Below are 18,913 nucleotides of genomic sequence, written 5' to 3'. Positions count from 1 at the left end.
CCCAGACTACGGGTGAGGGGGCCCTGGCGTCCGGGTGTTGTTGGGGGTGCCCTGGTGTCCGGGTGTTGTTGGGGCGTTGGGGGTGTCCCAGACTACAAGTGAGGGGCCCCGGTGTCCAGGTGTTGTTGGGGTGTTGTTGGGGTGTTGGGGGTACCCTGGTGTCCGGGTGTTGTTGGGGGGTGTTGGGGGCGTCCCAGACACCGGGTGAGGGGGCCCTGGTGTCCGGGTGTTGTTGGGGGTGCCCTGGTGTCCGGGTGTTGTTGGGGTGTTGGGGGTGTCCCAGACTACGGGTGAGGGGGCCCTGGCGTCCGGGTGTTGTTGGGGGTGTTGGGGGTGCCCTTGTGTCCGGGTGTTGTTGGGGTGTTGTTGGGGGTGTCCCAGACTACGGGTGAGGGGGCCCCAGCGTCCGGATGTTGTTGGGGTGTTGTTGGGGGTGTCCCGGACACCGGGTGAGGGAGCCCCAGCGTCCGGATGTTGTTGGGGTGTGGGGGTGTCCTAGACTACAAGTGAGGGGGCCCTGGCATCCGGGTGTTGTTGGGGGTGCCCTTGTGTCCGGGTGTTGTTGGGGTGTTGTTGGGGTGTTCGGGGTGTTGGGGGTGTCCAGACTACAGGTGAGGGTCCCTGGCGTCCGGGTGTTGTTGAGGGGTGTTGGGGGTGTTGGGGGGCCCCGGCGTCCGGGTGTTGTTGGGGTGTTGTTGGGGGTGTCCCGGACACTGGGTGTTGTCGGGGTGTTGTCGGGGTGTTGTCGGGGGTGTCCCGGACGCCGGGGCCCCCCTCGTCACGCGGTCGCCCCCCCCCCCCCCAGGCTGCGCCAATGGGCCCGGCGCGAGGCCGAGCGGCAGATCCGGGCGCGGGAGGCCCAGGGGCTGCCCCTGGTGTCGCCCCGGTGCTACGACCCGGCCCGGCTGCCGCTGCCGCCGCCCGCCGAGTGACCGGGCGCCGGGGCCCTGCCCGGACGCCTGGGCCCTCCCGGACGCCTGGGCCCCTTCCCGGACGCCTGGGCCCTTCCCGGACGCCTGGGCCCTCCCGGACGCCGGGGCCCCTTCCAGCCTGACCCCCTGTTACTCTCCGACCCGGATGCCTGGGCCCTTCCCGGACGCCTGGGCCCCTTCCCGGACGCCTGGGCCCTTCCCCGGACACCTGGGCCCCTTCCCGGGACTCCAGGACCCTCCCGGACGCCTGGGCCCCTTCCAGCCCGACCCCCTGTTACTCTCCGACCCGGACGCCTGGGCCCCTTCCCGGGACTCCAGGACCCTCCCAGACGCCTGGGCCCCTTCCCGGACGCCTGGGCCCCTTCCCGGACGCCTGGGCCCTTCCCCGGACGCCTGGGCCCCCTTCAAGCCTGACCCCCTGTTACTCTCCGGCCCGGACACCTGGGCCCCTTCCCGGACACCTGGGCCCCTTCCCGGGACTCCAGGACCCTCCCGGACGCCCTGGGCCCCTTCCAGCCTGACCCCCTGTTACTCTCCGGCCCGGACACCTGGGCCCCCTTCCCGGACACCTGGGCCCCTTCCCGGGACTCCAGGACCCTCCGGACGCCTGGGCCCCTTCCCGGACGCCCGGGCCCCTTCCAGCCCGACCCCCTGTTACTCTCCAACCCGGACGCCTGGGCCCTTCCCGGACGCCTGGGCCCCTTCCCGGACTCCTGGGCCCCTTCCCGGATTCCTGGGCCCTTTCCTGGATCCCTGGCCCTTTCCCGGATATTGGGGCCCCTCCCCGGACGCCTGGGCCCCCCTTTCCGCAGCACCCCGACTCCCACGGCTTCTCGGAGGACCCCGCGGCCGACGCGCTCAACGCCAGGGCCGTGTTCGTGGCCGGCGTCTCCGTCGCCATCGTCCTGGGCTCCGTGTTCCTGCACTACCTGCCCGACTACGGGTGGGGACCCTGGCGGCCGGGGGGTGTTCGGGTGTTGTTGGGGGTGTTGGGGGTCCCTGGTGTCCGGGGTGTTGTTGGGGTGTTGGGGGTGTCCCGGACACCGGGTGAGGGGGCCCAGCGTCCGGGTGTTGTTGGGTTGTTGTTGGGGTGTTGTTGGGGGTGTCCCAGACTACAAGTGAGGGGGCCCTGGCGTCGGGTGTTGTTGGGGGTGTCCCAGACTACGGGTGAGGGGGCCCCGGGGTCTGGGTGTTGTTGGGGTGTTGGGGGGTGTTGGGGGTGCCCTTGTGTCCGGGTGTTGTTGGGAGTGTTGGGGGTGTCCCGGACACCGGGTGAGGGAGCCCTGGCGTCCGGGTGTTGTTGGGGGTGTTGGGGGGGTATCCTGGACTGCGGGTGAGGGGGCCCTGGTGTCCAGGTGTTGTTGGGGTGTTGGGGGTCCCCTGGCGTCCGGGTGTTGTTGAGGGGTGTTGGGTGTCCCAGACTACAAGTGAGGGGGCCCTGGCGTCTGGGTGTTGTTGGGGTGTTGTTGGGGTGTTGTTGGGGGTGTCCTGGACTACGGGTGAGGGGGGCCCTGGCGTCCGGGTGTTGTTGGGGGTGTTGGGGGGTATCCTGGACTGCAGGTGAGGGGGCCCCGGCATCCGGGTGTTGTTGGGGGTGTTGGGGGTCCCTGGTGTCCGGGTGTTGTTGGGGTGTTGTTGAGGGTGTAGGGGGTGTCCCAGACTACAAGTGAGGGCGCCCTGGCGTCCAGGTGTTGTTGGGGGTGCCCTTGTGTCCGGGTGCTTGTTGGGGGTGTAGGGGGTGTCCTGGACTACGGGTGAGGGGGCCCTGGCGTCCAGGTGTTGTTGGGGGTGCCCTGGTGTCCAGGTGTTGTTGGGGTGTTGTTGGGGTGTTGGGGGTGTCCCAGACTACGGGTGAGGGGGCCCTGGTGTCCGGGGGGTGTTGGGGTGTTGTTGGGGGTGTTGGGGGGCCCCGGTGTCCGGGTGTTGTTGGGGTGTTGTTGGGGTGTTCGGGGTGTTGGGGGTGTCCCAGACTACAGGTGAGGGGGCCCCGGTGTCCGGGTGTTGTTGGGGTGTTGGGGGTGTCCCAGACTACGGGTGAGGGGGCCCTGGCGTCCGGGTGTTGTTGGGGGTGCCCTGGTGTCCGGGTGTTGTTGGGGCGTTGGGGGTGTCCCAGACTACAAGTGAGGGGCCCCGGTGTCCAGGTGTTGTTGGGGTGTTGTTGGGGTGTTGGGGGTACCCTGGTGTCCGGGTGTTGTTGGGGGGTGTTGGGGGCGTCCCAGACACCGGGTGAGGGGGCCCTGGTGTCCGGGTGTTGTTGGGGGTGCCCTGGTGTCCGGGTGTTGTTGGGGTGTTGGGGGTGTCCCAGACTACGGGTGAGGGGGCCCTGGCGTCCGGGTGTTGTTGGGGGTGTTGGGGGTGCCCTTGTGTCCGGGTGTTGTTGGGGTGTTGTTGGGGGTGTCCCAGACTACGGGTGAGGGGGCCCCAGCGTCCGGATGTTGTTGGGGTGTTGTTGGGGGTGTCCCGGACACCGGGTGAGGGAGCCCCAGCGTCCGGATGTTGTTGGGGTGTGGGGGTGTCCTAGACTACAAGTGAGGGGGCCCTGGCATCCGGGTGTTGTTGGGGGTGCCCTTGTGTCCGGGTGTTGTTGGGGTGTTGTTGGGGTGTTCGGGGTGTTGGGGGTGTCCCAGACTACAGGTGAGGGTCCCTGGCGTCCGGGTGTTGTTGAGGGGTGTTGGGGGTGTTGGGGGGCCCCGGCGTCCGGGTGTTGTTGGGGTGTTGTTGGGGGTGTCCCGGACACTGGGTGTTGTCGGGGTGTTGTCGGGGGTGTTGTCGGGGGTGTCCCGGACGCCGGGGCCCCCCTCGTCACGCGGTCGCCCCCCCCCCCCCCCAGGCTGCGCCAATGGGCCCGGCGCGAGGCCGAGCGGCAGATCCGGGCGCGGGAGGCCCAGGGGCTGCCCCTGGTGTCGCCCCGGTGCTACGACCCGGCCCGGCTGCCGCTGCCGCCGCCCGCCGAGTGACCGGGCGCCGGGGCCCTGCCCGGACGCCTGGGCCCTCCCGGACGCCTGGGCCCCTTCCCGGACGCCTGGGCCCTTCCCGGACGCCTGGGCCCTCCCGGACGCCGGGGGCCCCTTCCAGCCTGACCCCTGTTACTCTCCGACCCGGATGCCTGGGCCCTTCCCGGACGCCTGGGCCCTTCCCGGACGCCTGGGCCCTTCCCCGGACACCTGGGCCCCTTCCCGGGACTCCAGGACCCTCCCGGACGCCTGGGCCCCTTCCAGCCCGACCCCCTGTTACTCTCCGACCCGGACGCCTGGGCCCCTTCCCGGGACTCCAGGACCCTCCCAGACGCCTGGGCCCCTTCCCGGACGCCTGGGCCCCTTCCCGGACGCCTGGGCCCTTCCCCGGACGCCTGGGCCCCTTCAAGCCTGACCCCCTGTTACTCTCCGGCCCGGACACCTGGGCCCCTTCCCGGACACCTGGGCCCCTTCCCGGGACTCCAGGACCCTCCCGGACGCCTGGGCCCCTTCCCGGACGCCCGGGCCCCTTCCAGCCCGACCCCCTGTTACTCTCCAACCCGGACGCCTGGCCCTTCCGGACGCCTGGGCCCCTTCCCGGACGCCCGGGCCCTTTCCTTGGCCCCCGGGGAGGCTCCAATAAACACCCGGACGCCTGGGCCCGTTCTGACCCGCTCGGACTCCTGGGCCCGTTTGTTCGGGGGGAGGGGGGGGGGGGGGGGCGGGGGGAAGGCCGGACTCCTGGGCCCCCTTTTGTGGGGCGCCCTATAGAGCGTTTCTATGGGTTTCTATGGGGCCCTATAGGAAGCTGCGGGTCCTTATAGCTCGCTATGGGGCTCCAGGGCTCTATAGGCCCCTATGGGTCCCTATAGCTCCTTATGGGCTCCTGGGTCCCTATAGGGCCCTATGGGTCCCTATAGCTCCCTATGGGGCTCCTGGGTCCCTGTAGGGTCCTATGGGTCCCTATAGCTCCCTATGGGGCTCCTGGGTCCCTGTAGGGTCCTATGGGTCCCTATAGCTCCCTATGGGCTCCTGGGTCCCTGTAGGGTCCTATGGGTCCCTATAGCTCCCTATGGGGCTCCTGAGTCCCTATAGGGTCCTATGGGTCCCTATAGCTCCCTATGGGGCTCCTGGGTCCCAGTAGGGTGCTGTGGGTCCCTATAGCTCTCTATGGGGCTTCCAGGGCTCTATAGGCCCCTATGGGTCCCTGTAACCCCTATAGGGCCCTATGGGTCCCTATAGCTCCCTATGGGGCTCCTGGGTCCCTATAGGGTCCTATGGGTCCCTATAGCTCTCTATGGGGCTCCGGGTCCCTGTAGGGTCCTATGGGTCCCTATAGCTCTCTATGTGTCTTCTAGGGCTCTATAGGCCCCTATGGTTTCTCTAATCCCTATGGGTCCCTATAGCTCTCTACGGGGCTCCTGGGTCCCTGTAGGGTCCTATGGGTCCCTATAGCTCTCTATGGGGCTTCTAGGGCTCTATAGGCCCCTATGGGTCCCTGTAACCCCTATAGGGCCCTATGGGTCCCTATAGCTCCCTACGGGGCTCCTGGGTCCCCTATAGGGTGCTATGGGTGCCTATAGCTCTCTATGGGGCTTCCAGGGCTCTATAGGCCCCTATGGGTCCCTCTAACCCCTATGGGTCCCTATAGCTCTCTATGGGGCTCCTGGGTCCCTATAGGGTCCTATGGGTCCCTATAGCTCCCTATGGGGCTCCTGGGTCCCTATAGGGTCCTATGGGTCCCTATAGCTCTCTATGGGGCTTCCAGGGCTCTATAGGCCCCTATGGGTCCCTGTAACCCCTATAGGGTTCTATGGGGTCCGTATAGCTCCCTATGGGGGCTCCTGGATCCCTGTAGGGTCCTATGGGTCCCTATAGCTCTCTATGGGGCTCCCAGGGCTCTATAGGTCCCTATGCATACTTGTAACCCCCTATAGGGCCCTATAGGTCGCTATAGCTCCCTATGGGCTCTTGGGTCCCTATAGGCCCCTATGGGTCCCTGTAACCCTCTATAGGGCCCTATGGGTCCTTACAGCTCCCTATGGGGCTCCTGGATCCCCACAGGGTCCTATGGGTCCCTATATCTCCCTATGGGGCTCCCAGGTCCCTGTAGGCCCCTATGGGTCCCTACAACCTCCTTTAGGGCCCTTTGGGTCCCTATAGCTCCCTGTGGGGCTCTCAGGCCCTATAAGCCCCTATGAGTCCCTTGGGGTGTCTTGGGTTCCTATGGGTCCATATAGTCCCCCATACGGTGCTAAAGGCTTTATGAGCCCCATAGGATTTTATGGGTTACATATAGCTGCCTATGGGTCCCTGTAACTCCTACAGAGTCCTATGGACTCCTATAGGTCACTATGGGGCTCCTGGGTCCCTGGGCGTCCCTTGGGTTCCTATGGGTCCCTATAGTTCCCCACAAGTTGCTATGGGGCTCCATGGCCCTATAGGGTTCTACAGGTCCTGTATAGGCCTCCATGGGTCCCCACAACCCCCTATAGAGCTCTTTTGGTCCCTATAGCTCCCTATGGGGCTCCAGGTCCCTATAGGCCCCTATAGATCCCTGTAACACCCTATAAGGACCTATGGGTCCTTATATCTCCCTAAGGGTCTCCCAGGGCCTTCTAGGCCCCTATGGGTCCCCACAATCCCCTATAGAACCCTATGGGTTCTTACAGCTGCCTATGGGGCCCCTATGGGTCCCTATAGCTCCCTATGGGGCTCCCAGGTCCCTATAGACCCCTCGAGGTCCCTGTAACCCCCTATAGGGCCTTACGGGTCCCTATAGCAACCTATGGGACTCCTGCGACCCTAAAGGGCCCTACAAGCCCCTATAGGGCCCTATGGGTCCCCATGAGCCCCTATAGGGCCCTATGGGTCCCTGTATCTCCCTATGGGTCCCCCACAGCCCTACAGGCCCCTATAGGCGCCTGTAACACCCTATAGGCCCCTGCGGGTCCCTGTAGGGCTCTACAGGTCCCTATAGCTTCCTATGAGGCTCTTGGGTCCCTATAGGGTCCTATGGGTCCCTATAACCCCCTATAGGGCCCTGCGGGTCCCTATATCTCCCTATGGGGCTCCCAAGGCCCTATAGGGCCCTATGGGTCCCCATGACCCCCTATAGGGCCCTGTGGGTCTCTATATCTCTCTATGGGGCTCCAGGGCCCTATAAGCCCCTATGGGTCCCTGTAACCCCCTATAGGGCCCTGCGGGGTCCCTATATCTCCCTATGGGGCTCCCAGGGCCCTATAGGCCCCTATAGGCCCCTATAACCCCCTATAGGGCCCTATGGGTCTCTATATCTCCCTATGGGGCTCCCAGGCCCCTATGGGTCCCTATAACCCCCCTATAGGGCCCTGCGGGTCCCCTATAGCTCCCTATGGGGCTCCCAGGGCCCTATAAGCCCCTATAGGCCCCTATAACCCCCTATAGGGCCCAGCGGGTCCCTATGGCTCCCTATGGGGCTGCTAGGGCCTTACAGGCCTGTATTGGTCCCTGTAATCCCCTATAGGGGCCCTATGGGTCCCTGTAACCCTCTATAGGGCCCTGTGGGTCTCTATATCTCCCTATGGGGCTCCTAGGCCCCCTATAGGCCCTCTATAACCCCCTATAGGGCCCCTGCGGTTCCCTATGGGCTCCCTATGGGGCTCCGCGCGGGCGCCGCGTGGCCCCTGCGGGCCCCCGTAGCCTCCACGTGCGCGCGGGGCGGGCGGTGCGCGCGCGCGCGCTGCTGCGTCACGAGGCCCCGCCCCCCTGCGGCCACGCGCATGCGCCGCGGGGGGGGGAGGGGGGGCGGGGCGCCGCCATCCGGGCCTCGCCGCATCCGGGGCCCTGGCGGCGGGGGCGGGGCGGGAGGAGGGGGCGTGTCCCGCGGCGGCCAATGGGCGCGCGGGGGGCGGGCGCGGCGGCGGCGCGGCGGCCAATGGGGCGGCGCGGCGGGGGCGGGGCGCGCGACCGCGGGCGGGCGGGGCCGGCGCCGCCGCCGCCGCCATCTTGTCGCGGAGGAGCCGAGCGGAGCGGGCGGGACCCGGCGGCGGGGCCTGGGCAGCGTCATTGGTACCGGGAATACCGGGAATAACCGGGAATAACGGGAATAACGGAATAACCGGGAATAACCGGAATAACGGGGGCGCGGCGGGGAGAACCGGGAGAACGCGGGGGGCGGCGTTGGAGCGGGGAGACCCCCGGGATGAGCGGGAGCCTCCGGGATAACGGGGAGACCCGGGATAACCGGGGGGGAGGAGCGGGATCCATCCGGGATGACGGGGATCCATCCGGGATAACCGGGACCCCCGGGGGGAACGGGGAGCGGGGACCCCCCCGGGGATAACGGGGCCCCCCCGGGGTAACGGGGACCCCCCCGGGATAGCGGTCCCCCCCCCCATCCCGGTCCCGGCTCCCCCTCCCCCATCACCGGGAGGCTCCGCCCCCCCCCCCCCCCGCGAACGGGAAGGCCCCGCCCCCAAGCGGGAACGCGCTCCCCCCCCCCGGTGTCACCCGGTGTCACCCCCGGTGTCACCCCCGGTGTCCCCTGTTGTCACCCCTGATGTCACCCTGAGCCCCCCGGTGTCACCCGGTGTCACCCCGCACCCCCCGGTGTCACCCCCGGTGTCACCCGATGTCACCCCCTTCCTGACGGGTGTCACCCGGTGTCACCCCGCACCCCCTGGTGTCACCCCCGGTGTCACCCGGTGTCACCCGTGGTGTCACCCTGCACCCCCCTGGTGCCGCCAGGTGTCACCTGGTGTCACCCAGTGCCCCAGGGGTGTCACCCCCTTCTGAGCGGGTGTCACCTGGTGTCACCCTGAACCCCCCCGGTGTCACCTGATGTTTCCTGTTGTCACTCCCGGGGTCACCCCGCACCCCCCGGTGTCACCCCGGTGTCCCCTGTTGTCACCCCGATGTCACCCTGAACCCTTCCCTTTACCCAGTGTCACCTGGTGTCTCCCCAGTGTCACCCCCCCCATCCCGGTGTCACCCGGTGTCACCTGATGTCACCCAGTGCCCCAGGGGTGTCACCCCCTTCTGAACGGGTGTCACCCGGTGTCACCCTGCACCCCCTCCCCCAGTGTCACCTGGTGTCACCCCTAGTGTCACCCTGCACCTCCTGGTGCCACCCAGTGTCACCTGGTGTCACCCCCTTCCCAACGGGTGTCGCCCGCTGTCACCCTGCACCCCCGGTGTCACCTCTGGGGTCATCCCACCCCTCCCGGTGTCACCCGGTGTCACCCGGTGACCCGTAGGTGTCACCCCCTTCCCAATGGGTGTCACCCTGCACCCCCCGGTGTCACCCGGTGTCACCCCTGGTGTCACCCTACACCCCCCCCCGTTACCCGGTGTCACCTGGTGTCTCTCCAGTGTCACCTCTGGGGTCACCCCTCACCTCCCAGTGTCACCCGGTGTCACCCGGTGTCACCCAGTGCCCCACGGATGTGCCCCCCCCCTTCTGAACGGGTGTCACCTGCTGTCACCCCGAACCCCCCCCAGTGTCACCTGATGTTACCTGTTGTCACTCCTGGTGTCACCCTGCACCCTCTGGTGTCACCCGGTGTCACCCAGTGCCACCCAGTGACCCACGGGTGTCACCCCCTTCCCAATGGGTGTCACCCGCTGTCACCCTGCACCCCCTGGTGTCACCGCTGGGGTCACCCCGCTCCTCCCGGTGTCACCCGGTGTCACCTGGTGTCACCCAGTGACCCACAGGTGTCACCCCCTTCCCAAATGGCATCACTTGGGGTCACTCTGCACCCCCGGTGTCACCACCGGGGTCACCCCGCACCCCCGGTGTCACCGTCGCTCCTACCGCTGTCTCTTTGTGTCACCCGGTGTCCCCTGGTGGCCCTGTAGTGTCACCTGGTGTCACTTACATTGCCCCGATGTCTCCCTGGTGTCCCCGGTGTCACTGCTGGTGTCACCAGGTGTCTGTCCCTGAGTCACCCGGTGTCACCCGACACCCTCTTGTGTCACCCGGTGCCCCTCGGTGTCCCCATTTGTCACCCGAAATCCCCCCGGGTGTCGCTGGCGTCACCCGCAGGGGCTCCGGGGGGTCCCGCGCGGTGTCACCCGGTGTCACCTGCTGTCCCCCATTGTCACTCGTTGTCCCCTGTTGTCACCCGCTGTCCTCCTTGTCACTGTTGGTCGCTTGTCCTTTTTGTCACTCTTTACTCCCATTATTGCTCATTGTCCCCCGTTGTCACCCGCTCTCCCCATTGTCACCCGCTCTCCCCATTGTCACCCGCTGTCCCCCATTGTCACCCCTTGTTGCCATTGGCTCTCAGGATCACCTGTTGTCCCCGCTGTCCCCATTGTTCCTCATTGTCACCCACTGTCTCCGTGTCACCCGTTGTCCCTGTTGTCACCTGTTGCCATTTGCTGTCCTCATTATGACTCGTTGTCACCCATTGTCACCTGCTGTCTCCATTGTCAGTCATTGTCGCCTGTTGTTGTCAGTTGTCACTTGTTGTCCCTGTTGTCACCATGTCCTTGTTGTCACCGTTGTCTCTGTTGTCACCCGCAGATGTCCAGTTCCCGTGTCCCTTGTCACCGTTGTCCCCATTGTCACTGTGTGTCCCCGCTGTCCCTGTTGTCACCCTTGTCCTGTTGTCACCTGCTGTCACGGTGTCCCTACACATCCTGTTCCCTGCTGTCCCCGTGTGTCCCCATTGTCACCGTGTGTCACCCGTTGTCACCGCAGCTGTCCAGCTCGTCACTGGCCCCGTGTGTCACCGTTGTCCCTGTTGTCGCCAGGTGTCCGGCTCGCGGTTGTCCCTTGTTGTCCCTGTTGTCCTTCAGTGTCACCCGGTGGCCCCCTTGCCCCGAAGACGTCCAGCTCCCTGTTGTCCCCATTGTCCCCGTTGTCACCGTTGTCCCGTTGTCCCCAGATGTCCAGCTCCCCCCATCCCTCGTTGTCCCCGTTGTCCCCATTGTCCCCATTGTCCCGAATGTCCTCATTGTCCCTGTTGTCCCTCATTGTCCCCATTGTCCCCTGTTGTCCCCAGATGTCCAGCTCCCCCCATCCCTCGTTGTCCCCATTGTCCCCATTGTCCCCATTGTCCCCAGATGTCCAGCTCTCCCTGTCCCCCATTGTCCCTGTTGTCCCCATTGTCCCTCGTTGTCCCCATTGTCCCCATTGTCCCCAGATGTCCAGCTCCCCCCTGTCCCCATTGTCCCTCACTGTCCCCGTTGTCCCCCGATGTCCAGCTCGCCGCTGTCCCTGGTTGTCCCCATTGATCCCATTGTCACCATTGTCCCTCATTGTCCGGGTTGTCCTCCCGTCCCTCATTGTCCCCATTGTCCCTCACTGTCCCTCATTGTCCCCAGATGTCCAGCTCCCCGTTGTCCCTCATTGTCCCTCATTGTCCCCATTGTCCTTCATTGTCCCCATTGTCACCATTGTCCCCGTTGTCCCCAGATGTCCAGCTCACCGCTGTCCCTCGTTGTCCCCCTCATTGTCCCTGCTGTCCCTCATTGTCCCTTACATTGTCCCTCACATTGTCCCCATTGTCCCCAGATGTCCAGCTCGTCGCTGTCCCTGGTTGTCTCTGTTGTCCCTCACATTGTCCCTGCTGTCCCTCATTGTCCCTCACATTGTCCCTCGTTGTCCCCGTTGTCCCTCACATTGTCCCTTGCTGTCCCCAGATGTCCAGCTCCCTGTTGTCCCTCACATTGTCCCTCATTGTCCCCATTGTCCCTGTTGTCCCTCACATTGTCCCCTTGCTGTCCCCAGATGTCCAGCTCGCTGCTGTCCCCGTTGTCCCTCACATTGTCCCTCACATTGTCCCTCACATTGTCCCTCGTTGTCCCCGTTGTCCCTCACATTGTCCCTTACTGTCCCCAGATGTCCAGCTCCCTGTTGTCCCTCACATTGTCCCTCATTGTCCCCATTGTCACCGTTGTCCCTCCTTGTCCCCAGATGTCCAGCTCGCCGCTGTCCCTCACATTGTCCCCGCTGTCCCTCACATTGTCCCTCACATTGTCCCCATTGTCCCCTTGCTGTCCCCAGATGTCCAGCTCGCCGCTGTCCCTCATTGTCCCCGTTGTCCCTCATTGTCCCTCACATTGTCCCTCATTGTCCCCATTGTCACCGTTGTCCCTCCTTGTCCCCAGATGTCCAGCTCCCCGTTGTCCCTCACATTGTCCCCGTTGTCCCTCATTGTCCCCATTGTCCCCGTTGTCCCTCACATTGTCCCTCCTTGTCCCCAGATGTCCAGCTCGCCACTGTCCCTGGTTGTCCCCATTGTCCCCATTGTCACCGTTGTCCCTCCTTGTCCCCAGATGTCCAGCTCGCCGCTGTCCTCGTTGTCCGCGTTGTCCCTCACATTGTCCCTCACATTGTCCCTCATTGTCCCCAGATGTCCAGCTCCCTGTTGTCCCTCACATTGTCCCTCACATTGTCCCTCATTGTCCCCAGATGTCCAGCTCCCCGTTGTCCCTCACATTGTCCCCATTGTCCCTTGCTGTCCCCAGATGTCCAGCTCGCTGCTGTCCCCGTTGTCCCTCATTGTCCCTCACATTGTCCCCATTGTCCCTCCTTGTCCCCAGATGTCCAGCTCGCCGCTGTCCCCGTTGTCCCTCACATTGTCCCTCATTGTCCCTCATTGTCCCTCACATTATCCCCATTGTCTCTTGCTGTCCCCAGATGTCCAGCTCGCCGCTGTCCCTTACATTGTCCCTCACATTGTCCCTCACATTGTCCCCTTGCTGTCCCCAGATGTCCAGCTCCCCGTTGTCCCTCACATTGTCCCTCATTGTCCCCATTGTCACCGTTGTCCCTCCTTGTCCCCAGATGTCCAGCTCGCCGCTGTTCCTCATTGTCCCCGTTGTCCCTCATTGTCCCCATTGTCCCCGTTGTCCCTCACATTGTCCCTCCTTGTCCCCAGATGTCCAGCTCGCCACTGTCCCTGGTTGTCCCCATTGTCCCCATTGTCACCGTTGTCCCTCCTTGTCCCCAGATGTCCAGCTCGCCACTGTCCCTCACATTGTCCCTGGTTGTCCCCATTGTCACCGTTGTCCCCTTGCTGTCCCCAGATGTCCAGCTCGCCGCTGTCCCTCATTGTCCCTCACATTGTCCCCATTGTCCCCTTGCTGTCCCCAGATGTCCAGCTCCCCGTTGTCCCTCATTGTCCCTCGTTGTCCCCGTTGTCCCTCACATTGTCCCTCATTGTCCCTCATTGTCCCCATTGTCCCTTGCTGTCCCCAGATGTCCAGCTCGCCGCTGTCCCCGTTGTCCCTCGTTGTCCCCGTTGTCCCCGTTGTCCCTCACATTGTCCCCATTGTCCCTTGCTGTCCCCAGATGCCCAGCTCCCTGTTGTCCCTCACATTGTCCCTCATTGTCCCCATTGTCCCTGTTGTCCCTCACATTGTCCCCTTGCTGTCCCCAGATGTCCAGCTCGCCGCTGTCCCTCATTGTCCCTCACGTTGTCCCCGTTGTCCCTCACATTGTCCCTGGTTGTCCCCATTGTCCCCATTGTCCCTTGCTGTCCCCAGATGTCCAGCTCCCCGTTGTCCCTGGTTGTCCCTCATTGTCCCCATTGTCCCTGTTGTCCCCAGATGTCCAGCTCGCTGCCGTCCCTCACATTGTCCCTCATTGTCCCTCACATTGTCCCCATTGTCCCCTTGCTGTCCCCAGATGTCCAGCTCGCCGCTGTCCCTGGTTGTCCCCATTGTCCCCGTTGTCCCTCACATTGTCCCTCACATTGTCCCCATTGTCCCCAGATGTCCAGCTCGCCGTTGTCCCTCGTTGTCCCTCACATTGTCCCTCATTGTCCCCATTGTCCCCTTGCTGTCCCCAGATGTCCAGCTCCCCGTTGTCCCTCGTTGTCCCTCACATTGTCCCTCACATTGTCCCCATTGTCCCTTGCTGTCCCCAGATGTCCAGCTCGCCGCTGTCCAAGAAGCGCCGCGTCTCCGGGTCCGGGTCCGAGGCGCCCACGGGCTCCAGCCGCCCCCCCGCCCCCAGCGTCACCCCCAGCGCCACCCCCGCCAACGTGAGTCACCCGGAGCCGCCTGTACCCGCGCGAGTGTCACCCGGGGCCGCCTGTACCCGCGGCCGCGGGAATGTCACCCGGGGCCGCCTGTACCCGCGACCACGGGAATGTCACCCGGAGCCGCCTGTACCCGCGCCCGTGTCACCCGGAGCCGCCTGTACCCGCGGTTGCGCGAGCGTCACCTGGGGCCGCCTGTACCTGTGGCCGTGCCAGTGTCCCCCGGGGCCGCCTGTACCTACGGCCATGGGAATGTCACCCGGGGCCGCCTGTACCCACGGCCACACCAGCATCACCCAGGGCCACCTGTACCCGTGGCTGCACAAGCGTCACCCGGGGCCGCCTGTACCCACGGCTGCGCGAGCGTCACCCGGGGCCGCCTGTACTCGTGTGGTGCCCGGCACTCGGGGCCACCTGTACCCGCGGCCGCGCGAGCGTCACCCGGGGCCGCCTGTACCTGTGGCTGTGCCCGTCCCCTGGAGCTGCCTGTGTCCTGGCCACGGGACTGTCACCTGGGGCCGCTTGTACGCGCGCCCATGGGAGCATCACCCAAGGCCGCCTGTATCCACACGGTGCCCAGCACATGGAGCTGCCTGTACCTGCGGTGACGGGAGTGTCACCTGGGGCCGCCTGTAACTATGGCCGTGTCCGTCACCTGGAGCCGCCTGTGCCCTGGCCATGGGAGCGTCACCCAGAGCCTCCCGTGGTGACAGGAGCGTCACCCGGGGCTACTGACACCCCCACCGAGGGGAGCGTCACCCGGCGTCACCCGGGGCTCCCGCTACAATGGGAGCGTCACCCGGTGATATTGACAGTCCTGGGAAGGGGAGCGTCTCCCGGTGTCACCCATATGGCAGCCGGTGTCACCCTGGGACTCCCACAACAATGAAAGTGTCACCCGGTGGCACTGAGACCCCCAGTGATGGGAACGTCACCCGGTGTCACCCATGTGGCACCCGGTGTCACCCCCATGACGCCGAGGGTCACCCTGGGACTCCCACAATGACGGCAGTGTCACCCGGTGTCACCCGTTCAGCGCCGGGTGTCACCCTGGGCCGCTCCCAACAATGGGAATGTCCCCCGGTGTCACCCGCTTGTTGCTCAACGCCACCCGGTGTCACCCTTGAGTGTCCCTGAGGCTCCTGTTCCCAACAACGGGAGCCACCCCGGGTGTCACCCGGTGTCACCCGCTGACTCCGCCTGTTCCCCACCAGGGCATGGCCAAGAACGGGGGCGAAGCCGACATCGATGAGGGACTGTACTCCCGCCAGCTGTGAGTACCGCGGTCCTAGGGGGACAGCCGGACGCTGGGGGTCCTTGGGGACACCCGAACACTGGGGTCCCTTAGGGACACCCGGACACCGGGGCCCCTTGGAGGGAACACCCGGACACTGGGGTCCTTTGGGGACACCCGAACACTGGGGTCCCTTAGGGACACCCGGACACTGGGGCCCCTTGGAGGGAACACCCAGACACTGGGGTCTTTGGGGACACCCGGACACTGGGGCCCCTTGGAGGGAACACCCGGACACTGGGGTCTTTGGGGACACCCGGACACCGGGGCCCCTTGGGGACACCCGGACGCCGGGGCCCTCTGGGGACACCCGAACACTGGGGTCCCTTAGGGACACCCGGACGCCGGGGCCCCTTGGGGACACCCGGACGCCGGGGCCCTTTGGGGACACCCGAACACTGGGGTCCCTTAGGGACACCCGGACACCGGGGCCCTTTGGGGACACCCGAACACTGGGGTCCCTTAGGGACACCCGGACACTGGGGCCCCTTGGAGGGAACACCCGGACACTGGGGTCCTCTGGGGACACCCGGACACTGGGGTCCTTTGGGGACACCCGAACACTGGGGCCCCTTGGAGGGAACACCCGAACACTGGGGTCCCTTAGGGACACCCGGACACTGGGGTCCTTTGGGGACACCCGGACACTGGGGTCTTTGGGGACACCTGGACACAGGGGCCCCTTGGGGGGGACACCCGGACACTGGGGTCTTTGGGGACACCCGGACACTGGGGCCCCTTGGAGGGAACACCCGGACGCCGGGGCCCTTTGGGGACACCCGAACACTGGGGTCTTTGGGGACACCCGGACACCGGGGCCCCTTGGGGACACCCGAACACTGGGGCCCCTTGGAGGGAACACCCGGACACTGGGGTCTTTGGGGACACCCGGACACCGGGGCCCTTCGGGCTGGGGGTTGCCGGGCTGTCCGGGTGTTGCGGGGCCGCGCGGGTGTCACCCTGTCACCGGGGTGTCCCCAGGGGTGTCCCCAGGGTGTCTCCGTGTCCCCAGGTCCGTCCTGGGCCACGAGGGGTTGTTCGGGACGGGGTTTTTTCGAGACAGGGTTTTTCGGGACGGGGGTTGTTGTGGGGTGTCCTCACGATGTTCCCACGATGTCCCCAGGTCCGTCCTGGGCCATGGGGGGTTGTTCGGGACGGGGTTTTTTTGGGGATGGGGTTATTCGAACTGGGGTTTTTTGGGATGGGGGTTGTTGTGGGGTGTCCCCACGATGTCCCCATGTCCCCACGATGTCCCCAGGTCCGTCCTGGGCCACGAGGGGTTGTTCGGGACGGGGTTTTTTGGGATGGGGGTTGTTGTGGGGTGTCCCCACAATGTCCCCACGCTGTCCCCATGTCCCCACGATGTCCCCACGCTGTCCCCACCCTGTCTCCGTGTCCCCAGGTCCGTCCTGGGCCACGAGGGGTTCTTCGGGATGGGGTTTTTTTGGGGATGGGGTTATTCGAGCCGGGTTTTTTGGGGATGGGGGTGTTCTTGGGGTGTCCCCACGATGTCCCCACAATGTCCCCATGTCCCCAGGTCCGTCCTGGGCCACGAGGGGTTGTTCGGGACGGGGTTTTTTCGGGGATGGGGTTATTCGAACCGGGGTTTTTTGAGATGGGGGTTCCCAGGGGTGTCCCCACGATGTCCCCACGCTGTCCCCTTGTCCCCAGGTCCGTCCTGGGCCACGAGGGGTTGTTCGGGACGGGGTTTTTTCAGGATGGGGTTATTTGAACCGGGGTTTTTTGAGATGGGGGTTCCTGGGGGTGTCCCCACGATGTCCCCATGTCCCCACACTGTCCCCAGGTCCGTCCTGGGCCACGAGGGGTTGTTTGGGACGGGGTTTTTTTGGGGATGGGGTTATTCGAACCGGGTTTTTTCGGGATGGGGTTTTTCGGGACGGGGTTTTTTGAGATCCGGGTGTCCCCACAATGTCCCCACGATGTCCCCATGTCCCCACACTGTCCCCAGGTCCGTCCTGGGCCACGAGGGGTTGTTCGGGACGGGGTTTTTTTGTGGATGGGGTTATTTGAACCGGGTTTTTTCGGGACAGGGTTATTCGAACCGGGTTTTTTGGGGATGGGGGTTGTTGTGGGGTGTCCCCACGATGTCCCCATGTCCCCACACTGTCCCCAAGTCCATCCTGGGCCACGAGGGGTTGTTCGGGACGGGGTTTTTTCGAGACAGGGTTTTTCGGGACGGGGTTTTTTGGGATGGGGGTGGTTGAGGGGTGTCCCCACGATGTCCCCATGTCCCCATGATGTCCCCGTGTCCCAGGTCGTCCTGGGCCACGAGGGGTTGTTCGGGACGGGGTTTTTTCAGGATGGGGTTATTCGAACCGGGTTTTTTGGGGATGGGGGTGTCCCCACGATGTCCCCCACGCTGTCCCCATGTCCCCAGGTCCGTCCTGGGCCACGAGGGGTTGTTCGGGACGGGGTTTTTTCGAGACAGGTTTTTCGGGACGGGGTTTTTTGGGATGGGGTGTTCTTGGGGTGTCCCCACGATGTCCCCATGTCCCCAGGTACGTCCTGGGCCACGAGGCCATGCGCCGCATGGCGGCCGCCGCCGTCCTGGTGTCGGGGCTGCGGGGGCTGGGCCTGGAGGTGGCCAAGAACCTGGTGCTGGGGGGGTCAAGGCCGTGACCCTGCACGACCCCCACCCCGCGGAGTGGGGGGACCTGGCGTCACAGGTGGGGGGACATGGGGGGGACATTGGGGACATTGGGGGACATTGGGGGTATGGGGGGACATGGGGGATATGGGGACATGGGGGGACATGGGGACATGGGGGGACATGGGGGACATGGGGGGACATTGGGGACATTGGGGACAGGAGGGATATGGGGGACATGGGGGATATGGAGGGGTATGGGGGACATGGGGGACATGGGGGGACATGGGGACATGGGGGACATGGGGACATGGGGACATGGGGATATGGGGGATATGGGGATATGGGGGGACATTGGGGGACATTGGGGACATGGGGACATGGGGACATTGGGGACATGTGGGGGACATGGGGGATATGGAGGGATATGGGGTTATGGGGGACATTGGGGACATGGGGGGACATTGGGGACATTGGGGACATGGGGGACATTGGGGATATGGAGGGATATGGGTTATGGGGATATGGGGGGGACATGGAGGGACATGGGGACATGGAGGGACATGGGGGACGTGGGGGATATGGGGGACATTGGGGACATTGGGGACATGGGGGGACATGGGGGGACGTGGGGGGACATGGGGGATATGGGGATATGGGGGGACATGGGGACATTGGGGACATTGGGGACATTGGGGACGTGGGGACATGGGGGATATGGGGGGACATGGGGGATATGGGGGACATGGGGACATTGGGGACGTGGGGACATGGGGGGGACATTGGGGACATGGGGGATATGGGGGGACATGGGGGGGACATGGCAGGACATGGGGACATTGGGGACATGGGGACATGAGAGGGACACAGGGGGATGCGGGACATATGGGGGATGGGGGACATGGGGGATATGGAGGGACATAGAGGTACAAGGGGGGACACGGGACACGGAGGGGGGACCTTGGGGTGACACGGCTGTTCTGGGGGGAAACACCCGTTTGGGGGGGCGGAAACACCCGTTGCTGTCCGGCGTCGGCCGCCTGTCGCTGACCTCGTCCGCCTGTCGCTGACCTCATCCGCCTGTCATCGGCCTTGTCCGCCTGTCATTGACTTTGTCCGCCTGTTGCCGACCTCGACTACCTGTCACC

At 65.1% G+C, this 18,913-nt stretch overlaps 2 protein-coding genes across 2 annotated transcripts; both read left to right on the top strand.

The window, feature by feature from the left end:
• Positions 1 to 1,738: 1,738 nt before the first annotated feature.
• Positions 1,739 to 3,889, top strand: LOC148590115 (NADH dehydrogenase [ubiquinone] 1 beta subcomplex subunit 11, mitochondrial-like; the record flags this gene model as incomplete). Its single annotated transcript, XM_088539463.1, has 2 exons — positions 1,739 to 1,875; positions 3,763 to 3,889. Coding segments are annotated over 2 exons (264 nt in total), but the record flags the coding sequence as incomplete, so codon positions are not given.
• A 3,960-nt stretch (positions 3,890 to 7,849) lies between these two features.
• LOC148590114 (ubiquitin-like modifier-activating enzyme 1) lies at positions 7,850 to 17,797 on the top strand. The gene is made up of 4 exons (XM_088539462.1): positions 7,850 to 7,936; positions 13,750 to 13,866; positions 15,078 to 15,136; positions 17,677 to 17,797. The coding sequence occupies exons 2-4, from the start codon at positions 13,750 to 13,752 to the stop codon at positions 17,795 to 17,797; spliced, it is 297 nt and encodes a 98-aa protein (XP_088395588.1). The 5' UTR covers positions 7,850 to 7,936.
• The last annotated feature ends 1,116 nt before the right edge of the window (positions 17,798 to 18,913 follow it).

The sequence above is a fragment of the Tinamus guttatus genome, unplaced genomic scaffold (genome assembly GCF_059628265.1).
Source record: "Tinamus guttatus ecotype Peru unplaced genomic scaffold, ASM5962826v1 Tinamus_guttatus_pri_ptg001714l, whole genome shotgun sequence".
NCBI classification, from domain to species: Eukaryota; Metazoa; Chordata; class Aves; order Tinamiformes; family Tinamidae; genus Tinamus; species Tinamus guttatus.
Note: the sequence above shows the minus strand (reverse complement) of the source record. Positions and strands in the feature narration are given on the sequence as shown.